The sequence below is a fragment of the Erithacus rubecula genome, assembly GCF_903797595.1.
Source record: "Erithacus rubecula genome assembly, chromosome: 17".
Classification (NCBI taxonomy): domain Eukaryota; kingdom Metazoa; phylum Chordata; class Aves; order Passeriformes; family Muscicapidae; genus Erithacus; species Erithacus rubecula.
Genome location: NC_136669.1, coordinates 2,015,264 through 2,033,205, shown reverse-complemented (window position 1 = coordinate 2,033,205; position 17,942 = coordinate 2,015,264). Strand labels below are relative to the sequence as shown.

Genomic DNA, 17,942 nt, shown 5'->3' with positions numbered 1-17,942 from the left:
GTTTTTAAAACAAGACATGTTAAAATAAATGGCATTTATTTAGTGAGGAAAACATCTCAAACTAGCTAAACTCTCAAGCCCCTACAGCCTGATCCTCACAGCCAGTTTGATACAGGAAATTTGCAAGAAACCACCGGTAACTTTTTAAAGCTGAAAACATTTGGCAACAACTTGCTTAGAAGGTTTGTTTTTAAAGCCATCAATTTAATATGCAGTTTTGACAAGTTCTACCCATTTAGTTGGAGAATGGCAAATGCAAAAGCAATGAGGATTTATGAGGCTTGGACAGGGAAGAACATGAAGGAAACCCAACCGAAAGTGATACATTTTTTGTGCACTGTTATCCCATTAAACAATAATTAAATGCTGTTTAAATAAATGCAAGGTTGTGTTGCTACTGAAAGCTTGATTCTCAACACAAAGAGCAGTTGCTGCAGACAAGCATGGCTATAGTTAGAAAAAAGAACACAAAAGTTAATGCAAAAGTCATCTCAAAAAAGTTTATTTAGCATGATTAAAAATGTGAAGAATGACAGTAAGAGAGGAAGTAACTTAGCATGGAAGATTATCCATTTCAACAGTTTTATTCAACAAGGCTTGAACTGTATGGATAACTTTATTGCCAGATTTTGGTGGATTTCTTTCACAACAGTTCACACTGCATCAGTTTCACCATTATAAAGACTATTGCTTTTGTTTGGATATGATCCCTGTTGCAGGTAAGTATAAAAAAATATCCCCCATTGCTGCTGGATTGCAGAATGCAATGTTGGTTTAAGAGCTGGTAAAAAAGAAATTCTCAGCTGAAAAGTCCATTTAAAAAACAACCATTTCCCTCCCCCCCTAAATTACACTACAAAGAAATACATTAGTATTTTGGCCTTTAAATTTCTTACATGATATTTACTTAGCATGGCAATCCCAAAATTCCCTCCCTTTAAGTAACCATAAATCAAAACCCTCTTTCAGAGGCTGCTTCTTGGGTTGGACTGTGGGGCTTTACTTCACACAGGCTTACACTGGCTTGAGGACAAAGACAGCATCATCCAGCACGTAGTAGTCATTGTACATGTCACCTTCACAGAGGTAGGGCAGTCTGGTGAAAGCCTCGATGGCAAAACCAGCTTTACTGAAAACTTCTGGCAGGCTGTTCACCTGCTCTTCCCAAGTGTGCCCTTTGATTTCCAAAACTTCTGAGGGCTTTTCCCACTTGCCACCTACTGAGAAAACAGAACAGCTTTGTTTCAATTAGAAAGAAAACTTTATGGTGTGCTGCAGTTTCTTACAGAAAGCATAATTACACTAACTATGTTCCATTCCACTCCACGCAGGAGGCTGTCATGCCACTTGTAGACCTGTTGATCAGTTCCAGTTTATCCCTGCTGCTCAAAAGCAGCTTCTTTATGGTTATCTTTTGTTAAATTTTTAAGTAGATGTGCCAGGAGTGGCTAAAAGGTAACTGCCATTAGTAAGGCTGGTGTCCAGCTGACAGGCACAGAGGTAATTAGAGAAATTAGAGCCAGCAAATTGAAAATTGTGATTTGCTGTGAAGCTTTCACCAGCAGATCACCACATTACAATGGATGGCTACTTTGTGCCTTCAGTGGCCACCTACCAGCTGATCTGCTAAAGGCTGCTTAGGGTCATGTAAAGAAGCTGATTAAGCAGCATGCTGGAAAATGTCTTGTAATTTGTTCTATCCAATGAAATAATCTGAAGGATTATAGGTACAACTCTCAGGAGTTCAAAAGTTCTCGACTCATTTTCCAAGTAATATCATCCACAACAAATAAAAGTTTTCTGGCTTGGTCTGTACCTTTAACCAGTTTGCTAAATGCAGTAGTAAACACCCTTCTAAACAGGAAGCTCTACATCTTGTGATTAAGACAGTTCTGCAAGTCCAAACATTTCCTAAGTTCCTCTTCCTTCAAGAAGATTAATTTCCACAGAGATACGAGAAATGGCATCTCTCAACAAATTAAAAAACCTGCTAATGCTGGCATTGGACTGGATCCTGTATAGTGCTGGTAAGACTTCTAAAAAATTTCTTACATTTTCTCATTTAACAGCAGTTATACAAGACTGAGAATTTTGTGGTTATGATTTGCAACACAGCTAGATAATAAAAGCAGTGAGAAGTTTTGCTGAAAATCAAGTTAATTTCTGCTATCATCGTATAATCTCTGAAGTACAAAACTGCTAGCAAATGCTTTTTACTTCCAAAAGTCTGAAACTCTGCTGTAACTTGTGATTTCTGGGTCAAATCCTGCTGCATTTCCCTGCCTGGAACACTCCAGCAGCAGCCTGATTTCAGAGCAATTGTGTTTGCTTGGGAGGAAGGTTTGGGAAGTCCAGCAGGCAGCACTCCTATGACCTGAGGCCATGGAGTTCTGCTCTGCAAGGACACCAGAGCCTGTGGATAAAGTGGAAAAGAGAAGGGGAGCAGCTGCAGAAGCACAAGCTACTGCATTTCAGCACACAGGGTGCAAGTACACCCACAATTTACAATCTTCAGATGGCTGTAGCACTGTGGAATGGCTCTGATATGGACCTGACACAGAATCAGTTTTACTTTATTCCTGTAAAAGTCACAGACACTGAATCTGATTGGATTTATTGAGAAAAATGGTGAAGGACAATACTAATTGCTCACCATGGACAGGTTTATGGTTTATAAATTGTGTATCAGCAGTACACCAAGAGATTTTAGTTCATGTATCTTCTAGTTTGTTATCTTCTGGCAAGCAGAAAAGGATGTTATGTAGATACTACCTTTATTCTCACTGCAATAACCTCAATGCCATAGTTTAAATAACTATACCATTTATTTGCATAAAATTAAATATACTAAAACAGAACTCGCATGGATTTCAAAAAGGACTTTAAAAAAAATCTTTCAGACTAGTCATATTAAACCACATGTTTTAGTTCCTTAATTAGAATGCTATTCTCTGATTAACTTTCTTGTTTTCTCTGCACAATTTTAAAATGTCAGAAATAACAAGCACTATTATTCCCAGAAACCCAGAGTCAATATATATAATGAAGTCGAAGAATGTCTAGGAGCTATTGTGAATTCTAATCAATGTTATGAAGATGCTAAATTATAAATGTCTTGATTTGACATTTCCACTGCCTACCTTCAGCTTGTCTGGCTTGACTCAGACCAGGAACAGTGGAGGAGAGAGAAAGCCCTGCAGAACTGCTCCACTGAGCAACTGCACTTGTGTCACACAACATCCACCCCCACTGGCCAGTACACCCACAAACATGCACAAAGTATTCTTCTTGTCTTCTCCAGTGCCAAAGGAAACATCCACATTGCTTCAGATCTATCAATGTTCTCTATTTTGTCACAAAATAGAAAGCCAAGTGCATTACCCTGTAGATAAAAGTGTTCAATGAGCACATGTACAAGCTGTAGGAGCTATGTAAAAACAAAGCTAGCTGAAAGCAATCTTAGTAATTTCAAGTTTGAAACACAGTTGGTTTCCTCCTTTCCTCCCACCTTTCCCTGAATGAACCAGTAGTTGATTTTTTCTTTTCAGACTGTACCTTGCTTTTCAGCTGTCCCTCACATCACCAACTGTTCCTTGCCAACAGGTGTTGCAGAGCAGTGCAGAGTCACTGTAACACAGCCCAGGTTCCAGCAAACTGACTCCTCCATCAACAGTGTGTCCCTACCATGCACCTTCTCTGCCTCCGGATGCTCCTCGTCCCCACAAGTTCTGTGGTTCCGCTACTTAACTAACACACATCAGGATTTGTGTACTCCTGCATGCACAGACAACCAGAAGTACAAAGTGCAGTCATCAGCAAACAACATCTCACTTGAGATAAAAGATCTGACTGTAAATGACAGCGCTGTTTATATCTGTGGAATAGCATTTGCAGAATCAGCTTCACCCCTTTCTAAACAAACAGGAGATGGAACAGTACTAACAGTAACAGGTCAGTTGTTCATTCCTTCTTCATGAAGGATCTTAGAAGAAAAAAAAAAATCTTTCTAAATTCTCTATTTATACTTTCAAGAATGACATTTAAGATGGAAATACCAACAAACCCATTTGGAGTAGTATGGCTATATTAAGATGTGGTTAGTAAAACCAGAGGGATTCCACAAAATAAGCATATCAACCTCATTTGCTAATTAGGCTGTTCTGTCATATGATGAAGATGACTAGAATTCTACAAAAGAAAGAAGTCTTGCACTTGTGCTGTCTAACCACACTCTACATCCTTTTACATAGAGGCTTTTGTGGCTGTCAGAAAGAAGTATCAACCAAAAAATGGGAAGTAGAGAAACCAACATTTAGTAGAAGTACATGCAAGAGAGTGCAGGGCCTCAGACCTGGGGATTCACTCTGCCAACCTGAGAAAAAAGTTCCAAACCTTTGTATCCCTTGCCCTTCTAGTTAGAAAGTGATGAAACTTCTGTAACTACATTTCAGTTTTACATGCCTAAAGCAGAAAAAGGAAAAAAAAACAAAACAGAAACACCCAGCTGGATTATTACTTTCTTTATATTCCTTCCTTCCTCTAATTCCATTTCTGAACAGAAGTCTATGAGCTTTATTCAAAGATAACTTTACAGGAGTAGGTTTGTGATCAAAACTAAGAGGTCTTCATTGCCCTTGCAAACATATGAGTGAACAAAAGGAAAATTATCTCACTAAGGATTTTAGACTGAAAATTAACCAGAAAATTATTGATGGTATAAGATTTTTTTAATGCCTCAGAGAAAGGGAGCTAGAATGTAGAGTCTTAAAAAAATTATGTGAAACCCTGTTTTTTCATAAAGGGCCAGAGAAGCAGCAGAGCAATGGGAAACTCACCTCCCTGATCATTGTCTCATCCTTACTGTTCCTGTACAGCTCTGCTGTGCTCACTTCCTTTGTGGTCTACAAGGTAGGCTCAAAGTGATTTTTCTGGCTTTGTACATTTTGTAAATTGATGCAGTTTTAAATCTCCATAAGGGGAATAAAAACACACTTGTAGATTTCATAACTATTATGCTTAAGTTTTAAAGAGGTTGGTTGAAGTCCATGTGCTGCACACACACATCTGTGAACTCTTGTGTGGCACACAAATGGACTCTCAACAGCAACCACATTTTCTTTTTTTCAGCAAAGTGTCTAAATAAAAAGGTATTCTGAAGTTAAAATCATCCTGAGAGTAGAAGTGAAGATACACAGCAAAGAGTAAAGTGGGAAAAATTAAACAAGCCTTCTTCAGGGGAAGAACTGGATGTGTGATGCCATTGGTTTATTTTTGAGAATTAAGCAGTGTTTCAAGTCCCACTGTGCTCAAAGCAAAAACACTTGCACTAGCCACCACCAGAAGCTGAAAAAGGCTCCTCACATGTGAAAACCTCTCTGATTTTTCCAATGGTACAAGCTGATCTAGTGAAACATTTACCTACAAACTGACACTGCAATAGAGCAACAATTTTAACTACTCTGCTAACTTCTCACCTTATATTTTAATTGCTTTTTAATTTATTTTCCCTCCCTCCAGTTAAAACCAAAGCTGCTAAAGAAGTGTGGGAACCACCAAACAACAGAGAACTGTGTATGTTACCATGTTATTTCCTTTGTCTGTGATTCAGAGCTTCTTCTTGTCTTTTTAAAGTATATTTGACATCAAATTTATGATTAATTGATGATTCCATTAAAGAAATATTCTGAGCTACTAATGCTTCACTTTAGATTTGTACAAAACTAGTTATCAATTCATATTTAACTGATTTTAACAAAGCAGGTAATTAATTTTTACACGTTGGATGCATGGTAAAGTTAATCTCTGTAAAGGTCATCTCTTACACACTGTTTCCTTTAGGTTTTAAGTAAATTTTGTTCTGAAAATAACAGACTTTACTATTAATTAACAACCTCCACCACTACTATCCTTGTATAAAAAGCAGCCATGCATTTAAAGACCCATTAAAGAAGGTGCATAATTTAAGCAAAGCAAGAATAACATAATTTAAAACCCTTCTTCTCACCAAACCACGTGTTTTTAAAATGCTACTTAGTAACACTCCCAAAGACATATCCAGGTAAAAACAAAAATTGGAAATAATAGAAAAATAGGTTTCTTCCAACTAAAAATGTTGCACTGAACCAAAATATTTTAAATAATTTGCAGAAACTAAACAGTGGCCGGAAAGTTTTTCAAGCAATTGCTCAAGAACTTCAAAAGCAGAGATATGCCAGACACTGCCAGCAGCCTGTGAGTATCCACCTACCAGTGCCTACAGTTTTGGGGGGAAAGAGAAAAAGGTTTTAGGAGTTTACTGTATTTCCTTTAAAGTTGATAGAAATGTAAAAGAAGTATTCTGAATGACAGTCAAAGACATTATAAAGTATTCGAAATTGCCATATGCAGACAATTACATATATATATTTATATATGTGTGTATGTACATTTAAAATTAAACTGCCATACATTTGTATTTTATCAAGAAGAGGTCAAGGTATTAAGAGGTTATGTTTGCAAAGTACTGCTTTTTCACTTCCTCTTGCTCCATTAACTCAGAATAGGGGTCAGAAACATAACAAAACTATTATAAATCCTCTGTAATATATTTAAAGGTATTTCCCTTCCTCCAGCACACAGAGCCTAAACTAAGTATTCAACATAAAATTCCAAATTTATGCCATTAAGTCTTATAAGACAATCTTACATGTGCCAGGCAAATTATTAAAAAAAAAAACCAAACCACGCATCTTTAGAAAACATACATATTTGCAAGCAAAGAGAATCACTTCAAAATCTTGCTTCTTCTGAGAAACAATGTAAATTCTTTTCTATTCTGAGCCAGAGATCAGTCAGAGATGCAATGAGGAAACAAATGACACATTGACCAAAGTCATGCACTTCTCCTATATATACATTTTACTTCACTTATTTCCATACAGCTCCAATCATTCTCCTCTGTAATCACCCCTTTGAAGCCTTCAAGTCCCTGCTGACATGACCTGGTGCTTGGTTTGACCATCAGATATAAAAATATGGGCTATGTTTTACTGCTCTGTGCTCCCTGGAGATTAGGAAAGGCCAACAGGGTAAGAAACATGTTCTGAAGGCTGCAAATACCCCATGGACAAAAACAACTGGATAAGAGAGGAAAAAGGATTTTACTGAAACACTGAGGGGATGGAGTTTGCCTCAAAAAAATAAATTCTGCCTTTATTTAAAAGAAAAAAATCACCTTGGTAACAAAACACTTCTTTCCCTAGGATGATTTGGAAGATGACACTGTTTATCAGAACAGATGAGCACGTGCAGCACTTCAGATTTGTTCAACAGTTCTCCTGCAGGCAAAGGAGCAGGTGAGGAAGTTAAAACTTCTTCACAGACTTCCTTTGCTTTAAAAGGAGAGGAGAAAACCTTGCAGAGCAGTGTTCTTTGGGAGTATTTTCTGAACAGTTCACCAGAACCAAGTGCATTGTATCTTACATGTGTGTTACATACTCTATTTTCCATTTCAAAGAACCTGGGAAAAGACTTCACCTTTGTAAGACTGCTGATGCTTCATATAAGTTTCCTTTTTTAATTTAGATTTAATTATATCTTTCTTATTCTCTTACATAAACCTTTATGCATTCCTTTTACTCAAATTGAGCAATTGTGAAAGATGCTTTTTTGACAGCAATGGAAAATAAACTTGTTTCATGGATGAAATTCTGGATTTGCTCATGTTAATGGGATAGTTATTGATGTAACATTTACAGACCAACAGTAAATGAGCCTTAGAACAGTTGAAACTTAAACAGTTAAACAGCAAAACCTGTGTATTAGACAGGCAAGCAGAAAAAAATGACAATATAAAGACATGCACTATCCTGGCCAAGCTCAATTTGGATGGGAGCACCTTCCAAACCTATTTAGGAAAGTAACTGTCATTGTGAAAACACTGCTCCTCCAATACTAAAATCCACCTGCTAGGCTGACATCTCCCAGTCCTACCACCCCCAGTCAGGAATATCTGGAGCATCATGTTTTACATTTACAAGCCTTTTCAACAGAGATACAAACACAAAAAAGAACTACACTATCCAGTAAAAGGCAGCACACTTTTCTTTGACAGTACCTTTTTCAGTAGTTACTAACTAACCAATCTGCAAAATCAGCACATTTACAAGGCATCTGTTGGTATCAGGCATTTTCCCTTCTAAAGAACAGCTGCATCTTCTGTCATAATTTAAATAAAGCAAGACTTTGTTTAACAATGAAGTGGCATTTCTCACTTCTGCAAGGTGAGAACTGACAACTGAGACAAAGCAAAGGTGCATCTTAAACACTGCTGTGACTCCAGCTCAATTAACAGTATTTCAGGAGGACAGACCTTTGCATTCTCATTCCAGTAAATCCATCACAAGATATTAACATGTTCAACAAGGAAGTTTCACACTCCCAGGCTCCCAGTGTTCACTCCTTCTGAAGTATGGCATGACATTTTTATTTTAGGGAAACTTACACCAGTCCAGTCATGTCCAGTCCAATAATGACTTTTACTGTCTGTATTAGGAAATACAAAGAATTCTTATATGACTCTATGAGACACCTACTAAAACCAAAGTTGTGGTAATACTTGTCCTTAGTGACTGGTGTAATACCTGATGATTCACCAGGCTCTCTTGCCAAATTTAGACACCTGCAGTAACTGCATTCCTGGTTGTTCTGCATGTTGAAATAAAACTGAAAAAGCCCCAGAGAGAATTTATGATTGAGCTCCTCTGGACTCTAGGTGTCACTATCATTCCACAAACAGTGAGCACAGATCTGTATTTTAATTCCTCCTCCACCTTGCTTTGTTCTCTTAGATCAGGTTTTATGTTACTCACATAGACAGCATCCACCATTACCATCCCATTATACTGCATGTAATAACCCAAATAGCTCATTTTGATTAAAATAATTTCTCCACTTCTATCTGTAGATCTATCACTGGATCTTACCTGCCCCAATACTTTTCCATTTCTTCTCCCTCTACAAAATTAAGAAGTTTCACTATATGGGTCTAAGCTGGTTTTAATGAGCTGCTCCAAGAAGTTACTTGAGCCATGGAATGTTCTTCTCTTTGAATGTTCCAAGGATAATTTTGTTATATATAAAACATATGTACATATCTATTTTTAAAATGCATCATCATGTAGAACAGCTGAATGAAAATACTGAAATTCTAAAATGGTTTTTGCATCATGAAGACAGTCTGGCAGTTGTCTGTTTCTTTAGGCCACAGTTAAATTGATCTTTAGTGGGAAAGCTGTTAACTTTTGTGTGTGCTAACCTGTACTGTTTATATAGATCCATATCCATAATAGTGACAAATAGACAATGTTTTCTCAAAAATGAGACTGTTTTTAAGTTTCAAACATATTAAGAGAACAAAACTGCCTTCAGCAAAGTGACTCATCTACCAAGTCACCATAGCAAATAAAATGATGACATTGGCTTACAACTCATCTTACAACAACATTTCAGCTTTCAACAAGTAGGAATGACTGCATGCAACAATCACAGAACAGGTTTCCAGTCCCTTGGGATTTATAAACTTACTTCTCTATTGTCCTCCCAGTGAATAGTGGGAGATTAATGATGAAGAATATAAGCAGGCTTAGAATAGTTTGTTCACTAACTTACCCCCTTCTGTTGAGCCAGTTGTACATGGTTTGTTAAGGGCTACCCTGTCTAAACAGCTCCTAATGTGTGCACTTACCATTTTCCACATAGGGGTGAAATGGCAGAACCAGTGCTAGGATGACTCTGCCTCTGGTTGGCTCCAGTACACTTCTAATATCTTTTAATACAGTCAGTGGTTGATCACAGCGATCCAGCAAATTCAAACAGCTGATGACATCATACTGAAACCCTGTGTTTTGCCATTCATTCACACCAAGCACCCTGTGAAAGGAAAAAGAAAGAGATACAGTCTGCTAAATAAAAATGAGCTGATTTCAGACAGAACTACTGAAGACAAAAATTTCTCATGGATGTGTTGATAGTGCAGGTAAGGTCAACCATTTGGAGAAGACAGAAACAATCCCTTCTGGTCTTTTGGAAAAGAAAATTGAATCAATGATCAGCATGGCTACATGTCCAGCTCTATGAACCTTTATACTGCCTGATAAACATCAGGTAATAGAGGAGACATAACCCAACACTGCTAAGAGGGATCATCACATTTGTTTGCTTTTCTCCTTTTGTACAGGCTAACCTTTTCCATAACAACCAAATAATAAAGGAATTGACTGAAAATACTGAACATTCATTAAATTACAAATAGATTACTTTGCTGTAATGTCTGATATAAAGGATGTAGGAATTATTCAGCTGATACCTGTATTTCTTCTTCTGAAGCTGCCATATCATAGTTTCAGACAATTCAGTGGCATAGATTTCTTCAAAGTGAGGACTCATAACTTTAGTGACTTCTCCATCTCCAGCCCCTAAATCAAGAAGTCTGTGGGATTTCCATTCAGGATTTATTTTAAGCAGTCTTTGAAATTGTTCTGGGGAAAACACAAACATTGAGCCCCTTCCCAGCAGCCTAAAATGGAAAAAAAAAAAAAAAGAAATTATCAGTTTTATAGAAACTTTAACAGGACAGGAAGTGAAGAAATTTAGAATGTGCCTTGGCAGGAAACAGTCACACATAATAGCAGACAAGGTCACTGCTCAGATAAATTTTAAACCCAGTTCAACTTGTCTTGCACTTGTAAGAGATCAAACCCAGAGCCACATGCAGTTACAGTGGTTAAGATTCCAGAAGGAATTTGATTAGGTAAGGAAGAACTCATGGGGTGCAGCTCAAGAAAGAAAGAAGGGGAAGAGAAAAAGTAGGGAAGATAAAGACTGAACCTTATTTGTCACATCTGCAGATTTGAATCTCTGCCACCTACCTTAAAAAAAAAAAAACAAACCCAAGATGAAATAACAGAGGAAATAAAATGGCTGCAGACACAAAGTATGTACAATGAATGAGGAATGGGATGTGGAACAAGGAGGGAAGACAGGGAACAGATTTAAAGGAAGCATGGGGGTAACACTGCTGGAGGGGAAAAGAGGTTTTTTAAATTCTATGTTACAATGGCTTTTGCTCCTGTCTGCAGATCCTGCATTCAACATGAAAAGCTGTGGAACAGAAAACAGACAACTCATTAAGGAACTGGGTAGAGGTGACAGTTGGATTCCTTATGGAACAAGTCAATGCCATACCTGCCCATAACTGTTTGAAGACTACACAGTGACACAATTCAGCTGTCACAGCAGAATTCAGTGATGAAACTGTTAGAAGAACAGGCAGAGGAAGAAGAACTGGACAGTAACAGACTGCAGGTAGATAAATACTATTCTTTAAACTCCTGTTGGATAGCAGGTTAAACTTAAAGACAATGAACAGGAAAAAAAGATAAACAGAAACAAAAAGACTTAAAGAATAAAAAATGTGTAAAGGAGCTGGTCTAGGAAAGACTGACTAATAAAACCCAAAGAAACAAAAAGGACAGAGTACACATAGTCACAGATAAGAAACTAAGCAGGATATCAAATGTATAAAAATAAACAGACTACATCCAATTTAAGTAGAGCCTCCTTGCAGCACACATGTCAGCCCACACTGTGTAATTGGCTCGTAGCTATTATTCCTAACAGCATTATGAGGTGTTATTCAAAGCCCTGAAGAGCCTTTGAAAAAAAAGAAATGGAAGAGAAAGGAAGAAGAGACCAAAGGAACCTTTATATAAAGCTACACATAACTAAGAACACCACAGGGAAGCTCATAAAGTCATCTGTGTAGAAAATAAGGGAAAAGACTATTTTTCTAGCCTCAGTAGACAGCCTCTATCTTGGATCAGACTGTGCAGAAGTATGTAGCAGGTGCAGAGGTGGGGATTTGGGAGAAATTGGCTAAATGTAACAAAATGCATTTTTCATAAGGTCAAAGCTGATAGCTGTTAAACGTGTCTGAACAGAGGAAGGTGAGCAAAAAAAAGCACTGCCTTGTTTGAAAAAAATACTAAAGCACCATGAACAGCCAAACTCCCCTGCAACTGATGCAGTAAGAATAGAAGAATGCTGTTCTATCACCTTATGCTCTCCTGCTTCACTGATGGTTCATCAGAAGTTATTTCAGTGCAGCTTACACACAAATTGAGGTGGAATTATTTTAGAGAGTAAGAGAAACAACAATATTCCATATTAGTGTTACCAGAAACAACACTTGGCCAGCTTTGCACTGTTTAGAAATGTGCCATGATTTGCTGTGGGCAGGTAAACACCCTCTAGAGCAGGAAGAGTTTTAGGTACAACACAAAACTGTCTGGATCCAGCCACCAACCAGCACAATCAAAACAGTAACTGATAAAAATGTAGCAGTAGGGAAAGGGCAAGGTGGGAGGGTGAAAAGAAAGCTAAGGGAAGAGACACAAAGAGAACACTCTCTTAGAAGAAAATTAATACATGTAAGTGTCATAAAATGCAATTAGAATCATCTGTATTTTATTAATTGCAATTACCTTCTCTGTCCCCCCATACTGGAAATGGTGTTCACCAGTTAAGAGGGCTGAGTATGATCAACACAGGAGGGCATTTCACATCTGACTGAGCAGCAAAGGGAAATTACACATTTTGAAAAGCTGGCAGATCAAGGGGTAGGGCTTAACACTTGGAAACTCTAAATCTAAACTGTATTTAGCTTACCAAGATCAACTTTTCACTTACCCATTGATAGATGTTCTAGACATAAAAAGGCTAAAAATAGAGGACACAAAAGAGTGATAAAGCTGGATAAACAGCCAGCCTGACTTCTCAATGCTGTTGTTTAAGAAGATCTGTGTTCCTTGGTCAAGGTAACTCTGGACAAAAATGGGTTGAAGGGATTCAGACAACTGTTCAGTGTTGCAGACATACCACTAGAGAAAGAGATAAAGGATCATTTAAGAAGTTCAGCAATGTAAACCCAGAAGTAGCCAAAATTAATACATACACAATTATTAACAATGTCCATAAATATAAAAATTTTGCTTTTCCTTCTGAAAAACCACTAAAGCAGCAGCTTGTGTACTCTTTCAATTTAAATCCAAGAGTGTGGCAGAAGGACATGATCCCAAGGAGCTGAGGAGCAGTTTGGGATGTGTCAGGCTCACAAGGCTGCTGCCTCACTCCACTGAACAGGTTTGGAGAGGCTCAGATGATTTGCTTTTTGCAATGTGTTGCCAGTTTCAATCCAGAAAAAACACTTTCAAAGCCTTGGGAAACAGAGGCTTTGTTCTATATACAGTGTGAGTATGCCTGAGCTCATCCACCTTGGGGTTCTGCACTGAACTCTCACCTGCAGTTCCACTGAAAAACAACAGTCCTGTAATTCTTGTCTTTAAGACTTGTAAATATTGACATAACCACTGGCAGGATGATGGTGACAACTAACAGAAGCTTGTTTCCAATCTCCAATTTGTTCTCCTCAATATGGTTTTGTGGGTATGGTGGTATTTGGTCAAAGGTTGGACTTGATGATCTTAGAGCTCTTTTTCAACCTTAAGAATTCTATGATTTCTCATGGTTAATCTTGCCACTAAGGTTATTGACAACTACCTATATAACACTGGTGAATAACAGAAATTCTAACACATTATAAGGGAAAAAAACACAACCCCAAAATGCCAATCTAAATTTCAAAGCAAAAGAAATGGTGAAAACCAACTTAATTCCAAAACTACTTCCTCAGAACAGAAACTGCTTTTGTTTTCCTCCATGTAAAACATATGAAATGCCATTATTTAAGTGGCAGAGTGTGTCAATCTCTTACATATATTCAGATTGTTGTGCTAAGACATTTGTTATAATGAACATTATTATAAACATTGCAACTCTTGCCTAATATAAGTAAAAGGATGAAAAACTTCTTTTAGATAATTTACATAAAACTACATAAAACTAGCTCAGTCAGTAAAACTGCAAAGTACCAGGGGTACATGCAATCCTTGCTCACCCCACAAACTCAGTAATCATAAATATTACTAAATATACTACATAATCAATACCTACATTTAAAATCTAGATCAATGAAACTAGAGATGGAGATTAACCACTGCAGACCATCTACCTGTGAATGACACAGGCACTTCCACAACACATTTCCCCCACTTGCCTTTCTACTACAGCTTTTAACAACACAAAAGACTTCCAGATTTTCTTTGTTCACCAGAAGGAAGTTCTTCCTGCAAACCTGAATTCTGCTTCTCTTTCTACTTATGTCCTTAATGATTCCAAAGGCATTAAATTCCAGGGATACATCCACCCAGCAAGACTCAGGATGTCACTGCCCACCCAGAGCACTAAGAAGGCTGCAGTAATGGAGCAGCAGGAAGAATTATGGTCTTCCTTTGTACAGCACTCCTCAAGTGTTTACACTACATCTTCTTCGTTAGCTCGGTTCTGCATATTGAACCTAGATTAAGCTGCCAGCTTTCTTCTGCACTGAGCTCTTATTAGTCCTTCTAACTCCTGTCAGAATTTCAGCAGCGTTTCACCAAAACATAGTGTAGAACACATTTCAAATGGAATCTATCACACAATCACTGCACTGCATGGCCCTTCGCTCCTCCACAAGGTACCGACCCATGTGGCCACGCTGCCCAAACACAGCACTAACCTTTTATCGCAGCCGGATCACATTGCAACAACTCACTCCTGCTCTGCCACCTCCTACGGCTCCAAGGCCTCTGCCGGAGTCCCGCTTCCCCACTTTTTGTTGTTTCCCTCTACACGCACCGGCACTAATTACAAACATCTCTGCGATTACAAACGCACCTCCGTCACCACCACCTGCGAACTTCACTGGAGCGCTCTCACGGGGCTCACCGCACAACCGGGGGGCGCGCATTGAAAGAACGGGGGCGCGCACCCACTGCCCGGAGCGCGCACACACAGCCCCAGCCCGGGGCGCGCACCCACTGCCCGGGGGGCGCGCACACACATCCAGAGCCCGGGGCGTGCACCCACAGCCACAGCCCGGGGCGCGCACCCACAGCCCGGGGCGCGCACCCACAGCCCGGAGCGCGCACCCACAGCCACAGCCCGGGGCGCGCACCCATATCCCGCCTCTCCCGGGAGCAGCCCCGGCCCCGACCCGCCGCGGGTGCCGGGACAGGCGCTGCTGCCCCCGCCGGTACCGCCGGGCTCTCCCCGAGCCCGCAGCCCCGGCCGCGCTCCGCAGGGAGCGGGCTCGGCAACTTTGTCCCGGCAGGACAGAGCGGTTCCCTCTCTTTGTCTGCGCTGCCGGCCCGCTGCCCCTCAGCCCGCACCGGGCTCCGCTCCTCCGCCGCTCCCCTCAGCGGAGCCTCCCGCGGCCGGGGGTCCCTGTGCCGCCCCCGACGCCCACCCCGGCACGATGAGGGAAGGCAAGGGAGGGGCGGGCAGCGCCTGTACCTGGTGGTTCTCCCTGGCGCCCGGGGCTGGCTGGCGCTGGCTGCCCATCATATTCACGTAGAGGGACCTGGATAAAGGGCTCCGCAGGTACCGGGCCGGGCCAGCCCACATCGTCCTCCTCAGCACCCACAGGAGCAGGGTGTAGCAGCCCAGCCAGCACAGCCACAGTCTCATGGGGAAGGGGCGCGATCAGCCCCGCGCGCCGCCGCCGCCCCCCCGCTCCATGGCAGCGGCGGCTCCGCTCGGGGCCCGCGCACTCGCTCCGGGCGGAACGCGCCGCCGCGGCAGCGGGGCCCGCCCGGACTCCTTGGCTGCGACACGCCGGGGCCTGGCGCGCTCCCGCTCCCTCCCTCTCCGTCGGCAATGGCCGGGCGGGGCCGCGCCGCGTTCGAACCGGAGCGGGGCCGGGCAGGGCGGGCTGGCGGCGGCTCGGCCGGGCCCCTCGGCCGGGCCCCTCCTTCGTCCCCGCCCCGGGCACCGCCGGCAGCCGCGGGCGGGCGGGGCCGCCTCGGCGGCGCGGGGACACGTGCTGGGCGCCGCCCTGCCCGCCGCGCGTGCGCACAGCGGGGCCGCGGGCGGCGTGTGGGGAACCCCCGGTGAGCCGGGCCCAGATCCTGATCCCATCCCCATCCCGATCCCGATCCCATCCCCATCCCGATCCCATCCCCATCCCGATCCCATCCCCATCCCGATCCCATCCCCATCCCGATCCCGATCCCCATCCCGATCCTGATCCCCATCCCGATCCCATCCCCATCCTCATCCCCATCCCGATCCCATCCCGATCCTCATCCCCATCCTGATCCCATCCCCATCCCTTTTTGGTCTGTTTTTATTTGGGATTAAGATGCTCCTTTTCATGCCTGTTCTTATCGGTAAACAAAGACAAGTTTATTTTTTCCCTCCAGGAATAAAGCAACTCTGTAATCAAAATTGAAAATGACAAAAGATAAATTTGATGCTTTTTAAACAGACATCTGTTCACAATATTATAAACCAGTAAATAAAACTGCTTCAGGTTAGTTACATGTTGTTCACAGGAAAACATATCTTTGTTTTATCACATAGGAAATACATGTAATTGATTGCATACCAAATAAAATAAGAAATTTAAGAGCTTTTGTCTTTGCATTGTTAGCACACAACCTGGGTGTTAATGGAATTTTTCAAAATTCCTACCCCGTGTTACATTTGCCATTAATATTCTGATGCAGTAGTTGTATACTCAGCATATTTTCCCTTGACAAGCCATAAAGAACTCACTGTTCATGCATATTTAGGTAATAATTTTGATGTACAGTTATTTGCATATGAACTGGTGGAATTGTAACCCAACTGCTGGACAATCTCAAATTACTTACTTATTTAACTTACTTACTTACTTTTTTATTACTTACAAATTTCTTACAGCACCATTTGTGGTGTAAGCTTTGTCATTCAATTAGTGTGCTGGGAAAGGATTTCCAGAAATAACGGAATCACTGTTTTTCCTACTTTCTGCTCCACTATTTGGAGAGCTCTTTTCCTTTGTCTTGATGGAAAATTTCTATAATCAATTGAATCCCTGATGTGGAAAAGGTCCAAAACACACCCAAAGCCTCAATTTTCCCAATAAAATTCCGTGATAACTTTCCCTTCTATTATTTAAACATTAGCAAGAAAAGGATTACCAGAAAGGTCTTTAAGGTAAACACAGATATCCAAAATCCTCTCCCCAAAGGTAACCCAGTTATCAGTACAAGTCCCTCTGTCTCAGTTTTTTGTTCCTGTACCAAAGCAGCTGGAACTCTTTTCCCTGCATGTACTACTGAGCCTTTTTCCCCCTGAGCTGGTTTAATTAAGCAAGGAAGTGCCTAGAAGTACTGCTGGAGATGTGGCTTATCTGAAGTATTCCTTCCCCTTCCTGCTTGTCTTTCCTGCCAGCACCCATTTAGAGCTGGATCCAAATATAAACATTCCTACCAGCCATGTCAGCACAGTAATTCATGAATTACTGAGCAGTTCCAAAATCAGGGCACCAGGAGGTTGGGAAGGTGATTTTGTACCAGACCAGAAGAGGTGGGCCTGTAAGCTCCACAAAACATCATTTCTTCCTCACTTAAAATTAAATATGCTTTGTTGTCATTTATTCAATATTTTCACTCTATCACTGACTATATATTATATTATTAGTATATTAGACTACCATTCTTTAGTGTCTATTGGGCAACAACCTTTTAAGTCTAGCAGACACTACTGCTTATTGATTTTCAATAAATAAATTTAATTCAGTGTATTAAGTTCCATATTCTCAGAATTTATAGAGAGACTCTAAGAATGGGATTCAAGCATCACATTTCTCCTCTGAGCTTATCACAGCATTTCATATTTTATACTATACACACACTTATAGCCTCTTTATCAGTTATGAGACCATTTTAGACACTCTTAAATTATCAAGATTAAATTGAGGCATTTTTCCATCAGTGGGAGTTCAAGCTCAGATACTGCTGGCTAATAAGGAGAGAAAG

At 40.7% G+C, this 17,942-nt stretch overlaps 2 protein-coding genes across 3 annotated transcripts; one reads left to right on the top strand and one right to left on the bottom strand.

Annotated features, from left to right (window-relative positions):
* Positions 1–486: 486 nt before the first annotated feature.
* On the bottom strand, positions 487–15,909 carry METTL9 (methyltransferase 9, His-X-His N1(pi)-histidine). 2 transcript variants are annotated; one of them, XM_079320843.1, is made up of 5 exons: positions 15,433–15,909; positions 12,727–12,917; positions 10,346–10,555; positions 9,725–9,909; positions 487–1,217 (listed from the first exon to the last, which is right to left on the bottom strand). In XM_079320843.1, exons 1-5 carry the CDS (start codon positions 15,604–15,606, stop codon positions 1,015–1,017), a joined length of 963 nt encoding a protein of 320 aa, XP_079176969.1. In that variant the 5' UTR covers positions 15,607–15,909; the 3' UTR covers positions 487–1,014. The 2 variants fall into 2 exon arrangements, with proteins under 2 accessions (XP_079176969.1, XP_079176968.1); XM_079320842.1 differs by having other exon boundaries at positions 487–1,220; positions 15,433–15,904.
* Positions 1,292–9,229, top strand: IGSF6 (immunoglobulin superfamily member 6). Its single transcript, XM_079320844.1, has 6 exons — positions 1,292–2,027; positions 3,604–3,951; positions 4,802–4,908; positions 5,518–5,571; positions 6,148–6,231; positions 7,242–9,229. The coding sequence occupies exons 1-6, from the start codon at positions 1,961–1,963 to the stop codon at positions 7,278–7,280; spliced, it is 699 nt and encodes a 232-aa protein (XP_079176970.1). The 5' UTR covers positions 1,292–1,960; the 3' UTR covers positions 7,281–9,229.
* Positions 15,910–17,942: the final 2,033 nt, after the last annotated feature.

Bases quoted from the DNA above. Each gene is read 5' to 3' on its own strand.
- IGSF6 (XM_079320844.1), top strand. From the start codon at position 1,961: ATGGCATCTCTCAACAAATTAAAAAACCTGCTAATGCTGGCATTGGAC. The intron at 2,028-3,603 runs GTAAGACTTCTA...CCTTGCCAACAG, and splicing joins CTGGATCCTGTATAGTGCTG to GTGTTGCAGAGCAGTGCAGA. The intron at 5,572-6,147 runs GTATGTTACCAT...AATAATTTGCAG, and splicing joins ACCAAACAACAGAGAACTGT to AAACTAAACAGTGGCCGGAA.
- METTL9 (XM_079320842.1), bottom strand. From the start codon at position 15,606: ATGAGACTGTGGCTGTGCTGGCTGGGCTGCTACACCCTGCTCCTGTGG. The intron at 10,556-12,726 runs GTAAGTGAAAAG...TTTCCATTTTAG, and splicing joins TCTAGAACATCTATCAATGG to GCTGCTGGGAAGGGGCTCAA. The intron at 1,221-9,724 runs GTAAGTGCACAC...CTGTTTTCTCAG, and splicing joins TCACCCCTATGTGGAAAATG to TAGGTGGCAAGTGGGAAAAG.